Source organism: Passer montanus, unplaced genomic scaffold, assembly GCF_014805655.1.
Source record: "Passer montanus isolate IOZ18808 unplaced genomic scaffold, ASM1480565v1 scaffold19, whole genome shotgun sequence".
NCBI lineage: Eukaryota > Metazoa > Chordata > Aves > Passeriformes > Passeridae > Passer > Passer montanus.
In genome coordinates, this window is record NW_024366480.1 from 11,211,687 (window position 1) to 11,215,765 (window position 4,079).

Here is a 4,079-nt window from a genome sequence, read left to right on the forward strand (position 1 = left end):
CAGTGGCATACAGTCTTGTCTTTTTACATGAAGAATTCAGAACACTACCCTGTCACAAGATATAATTTTCTGTATCTATGAGAAAGGTATTTGTAGGGGCCTTGACTGAGGAATGAAAAAAATACTAAAGCAGATCAGTAGAAATTATTTTCTTAATGGTAAAATCTGAATTATACATTAGAGCACCATTTATTTAATCAATTTTATTATTCTGTTTAAAAAGGCAGTCACTTTTATGTGTTTCATATGCTTGCAAAGGTTTATTAGCTTGAGTAAAAGGTCATTATTATTCAATTGAATAATTTAGTTTTAAATTATTGGTATTGCACTTCATATTATAACTGCTTTTGCAGATGCATTTGATTATGTCAAATTCGCCTTTTAATCCTCTGTCTGGAGATCATTTTCTTGAATTGTTCAGTGTTTCTCACCCTCGTAGCGGTATCCAAATGAACACACAGAGTCCAGCCTCATATCTTCCATGTAAATTACCGTGCATACCTCTTCTAGTCAGATCATATCAGAGGCTATCCAGTGTCATATAATCCAGGGTACTGACATGTGGAAAATCTTTTCAGGTGATTAATGCCATAGGCATCTAATTTTCCTGCAAAGCAATATTGCAGTGTTTACATGAATACCAGACTTAGGGATATGAAATGGGCATTTAGAAAAGTTAATAATCTGACCCTAATCCCCTCCAAGAATTATCTGTTGGTATTTCTAAAAATAATTGCAGCTTTATTCCTTGTGGCTAATGGAATCACATACTAATTTGTTAGATGCATTGTTCATTAAAAACTTGGAATTTTTCATGGGTGAAATAAATATATGTAAAGCTACACATAAAATACATTTGCATTTGAAGCATATACTAAGTAACAAAAATTCACAAAATATTTGTTTTATTGCTTTGTTTTCTTAATGCTTGAGCAAAAAAAACCTTCAAAATTGTTTCATGTTTGCTAGAAACATAGGATTTGTCTTTGACTGCACACTTGGAGACTTTGATTTCTGGGCCTAACACTGAAATTCTCAATTAAGATAACAAATAATACACAAAACAATCCAACACAATAAAATACCCAAGCAGGCAGACCCAGGGTGGAATATTCTGTGAGCACCGATTCCTCATTGCTGGCATTCAATATCACACCAATAATGTCAGTGTGACCAAAGGTGCTGTGTTTACTCACATGTATCTATGAGTTACATAATTGTCTGCTGTTATCAGGCTGCTCCTACCTCTGCTGAGGAGTTTTTCCCTCAGCCAGGCACTGTCCATTAACTTCACTAGAAGCAGGATCAGTCTTTCACAGCCTTTCATAATTTTGAAGAAATTAAGTTTTAGAAAATAATCGATTCCTGAGATTTGACATAGGAAGCACTTTAAAAATGGCTTTGAATACTCATAATTAGCTCAATAATTACAGTCTCATTCCTCTCTTATACTCCCATTACAAGCGTTTATCTCAACTGATTTCAACAGAGCTGCTTCTGTTTTATACTGGTGTGAGGGAACAAAAAAGCCCCAAGTTGCATAAATTGTTAACAGCTCTTTCATACTGCCTCTTTATTACCAGCTAAAACTTTGATGACGGACATTCACAGAAGATCAATATGAGAAACCACATAAGACCTGGCTTTTACGCTACTGGCTGATACTGAAAATCCCAGAAATAACTATTTGTTTTTGAAGCTCTTACTTAAGGTGATGACTGGGTTGATGCTGCTTTTCCTGAAAGAAATATTTCACCTTTAGGAGATGTACTGCCTCCTGAGTAAAGTTACTCCATAGCTTGGATTGCAGGGATGGGGGAAAGGAGAGCAGTTGTACATCTAGCAATGAGCAACTCCATCCTTTGTGTCAGGGAAGAAGCCACAGTCCTTTCTGTGCTCTGTGCAGATGCTGCTCCCAGCTGATGTGAAGCACTGCTCTCAGCATCCTGGGAGGCTCCATGTGAAGGGCTGCTCGTCTCACCAGGGGAAGTAGGAGCTCTGGGGACGTTTGGGATCTGCTTCCAAAGAGCTGGCAAATTGCCTCATCACTGGCAATCTCTACCTGTAATTTATACAGGCCAGAACACAGCTGTGGGGTAAACAACAAATGGTATTGAACTGACCAGCAATATATTGTCTGTGAGCTAATATAGCTCAGGATACATTCACTGCCAAAAGCAAACATTTTTCTTGAGATTCACTTGGACAGCAGTGTTTGTTTACGTTGTGGTTTACCTGTTTATGAAGAACTGAGCAGGAGTAGAAATGCAATTGCAATCACAGAGAGAAAGTCTAACAAATATTAATATTTCTTCAGCCTAATAGCTGTCAAATGCACATTTCTGCATGTCTGGCAGTCTGCTTTAATTTGTTTCTGTCAAATGAAGAGCAAATATTTTATCACAGCTCTGTTGTATTTTTTTTTCTATAAAAACCCCCAAGTACCACAACAGTGAAGGTTACAGAAGTGGTTATTTTTAGAAAGTTTGCTCTTCCCACACTTAATCAAGACCATCATACTTTACTTGCTTTCCTCCAACAGTTACTAAAGCCATCCATAGCCTTCAAAATCCAAGCATTATGAAGTGGAAATGCCTGCGCAGGAAAGCTCTCCGATGCGATTGAGTCTTGATGACAGGCTTAATCCCAAGCTCAGCGGAAGCTCAGTTGTGCTCCTTTTTGTCCCTGAGGTAGTTGAAGAGGGCATCCAGCCCCCCCTCGACGACCTCGGGCAGGGGCCGGGACAGGGGGTTGTGGGCGATGTGGAGCCCTTTGTCCATGGGGTTCCAGGCAATGCGGCGCAGGCGGCGCAGCAGGTACAGGTCATCTGGGAGGGTCTGTATGGCGTTGTAGTCAGCGTTCAGTAACTCCAGAGTGCTGATGTAGCACAGGGAACGCGGCAGACTGCGTATGTTGTTATTTTCCACGATAAAGATTTGCAGATTGACCAGATACTGGATACTCTCTGCGATGTTTTCCAGCTTGTTGGACCCTAGGTGCAAGAAGTCTAAGCTTCTCAGGGCGAAAATGCAAAGGGGAATTTGAACAAAGCGGTTGTTACTGAGGTTCAGTTTCCTCAAATTTGTCAGGTCGGTGAAGCTCAAAGGCAGTTGTGAGATGCAGTTGTGTGAGAGGCTCAGAACCTCCAGCTTCCTGCACAAGCTGAGCTCTGCTGGCACTTCTTTCAGGCAATTCATATTGACAAACAAGACCTTCAGGTTCCTCAGCAGCCCAATCTCCTTAGGTAGGCACTTGAGGCAGTTGCCACCCAAGTTCAGCACTACCAGCCTGTCCAGCTTCCCCAGGGAAGGAGGAATCACCACCAGCTGGTTGCGTGAGAGGTTCAGCTTCTGCACCTCATGCAGTCCCCACAAGAAGTCAGGTGTGCTGGTCATCCCTTTCATGATGAGGCTCAAGCTGACATAACGCAATCCCCGTTTCAGCAGTGACTTGGGCTCTCTCCCTGCCAGAAGGGCATCTTCCCATGCAGGCAGCTTCGGGCCTTTCCTAAGGAAAACCATGCTCCTTCGCTCCTCGTTCTTCGAGTGCTCAGTTCCCATAACACTCTGGTTCACTCCTGAGAGAACTGAGGTTTTATTTCCCTGCAATATGCAAATGCCAACAGGGGATGACAGCCTGCTGGAGGTGGGAAAGTCAAAGGAAGGAGACAGGGAGGAGCCTGTGAAGTGCATCTCAGTCCACCGGAACAGTTTCCATAGCTGCTGAGGGAAAGTTTCACTTTTGGGGGCTTATGCTGATCTTGGTGCACAGTCTGTAATGAAACACTTGCTCCTGACTTGTGAGCAAACCTGTTCAATTCAAACTGAATGCCACAAGACAGCTGTCACTGTCATTTGGCCTGGGCTTTATTGGACAGACATGTATCTTCACTGCAAAAAGGTCACAAGGATGCTGTATATAACTTCACCATGTCAGCTTTCTTGGCTATCTGGTACATACCATGACTGCAGGACAATTAGCAAGAGTGATTTCAAAAAAAAACAAACAAGCAAGCTAAAGAAGGAAACGAGCAAAGAAGCCATCCTTTCAGCTCAGATTTAAAGGATGTTTTCATAATC

General features: G+C 41.9%; 1 protein-coding gene across 3 annotated transcripts; it reads right to left on the reverse strand.

The window, feature by feature from the left end:
- Nucleotides 1-232: 232 nt before the first annotated feature.
- On the reverse strand, nucleotides 233-3,791 carry LRRC30 (leucine rich repeat containing 30). Of its 3 annotated transcripts, none has more exons than XM_039706364.1 (2): nucleotides 1,757-3,791; nucleotides 233-607 (listed from the first exon to the last, which is right to left on the reverse strand). In XM_039706364.1, exon 1 carries the CDS (start codon nucleotides 3,690-3,692, stop codon nucleotides 2,664-2,666), a length of 1,029 nt encoding a protein of 342 aa, XP_039562298.1. In that variant the 5' UTR covers nucleotides 3,693-3,791; the 3' UTR covers nucleotides 233-607; nucleotides 1,757-2,663. The 3 variants fall into 3 exon arrangements, with proteins under 3 accessions (XP_039562298.1, XP_039562296.1, XP_039562297.1); XM_039706362.1 differs by having other exon boundaries at nucleotides 1,707-3,791; XM_039706363.1 differs by lacking the exon at nucleotides 233-607 and having other exon boundaries at nucleotides 889-2,089; nucleotides 2,236-3,791.
- Nucleotides 3,792-4,079: the final 288 nt, after the last annotated feature.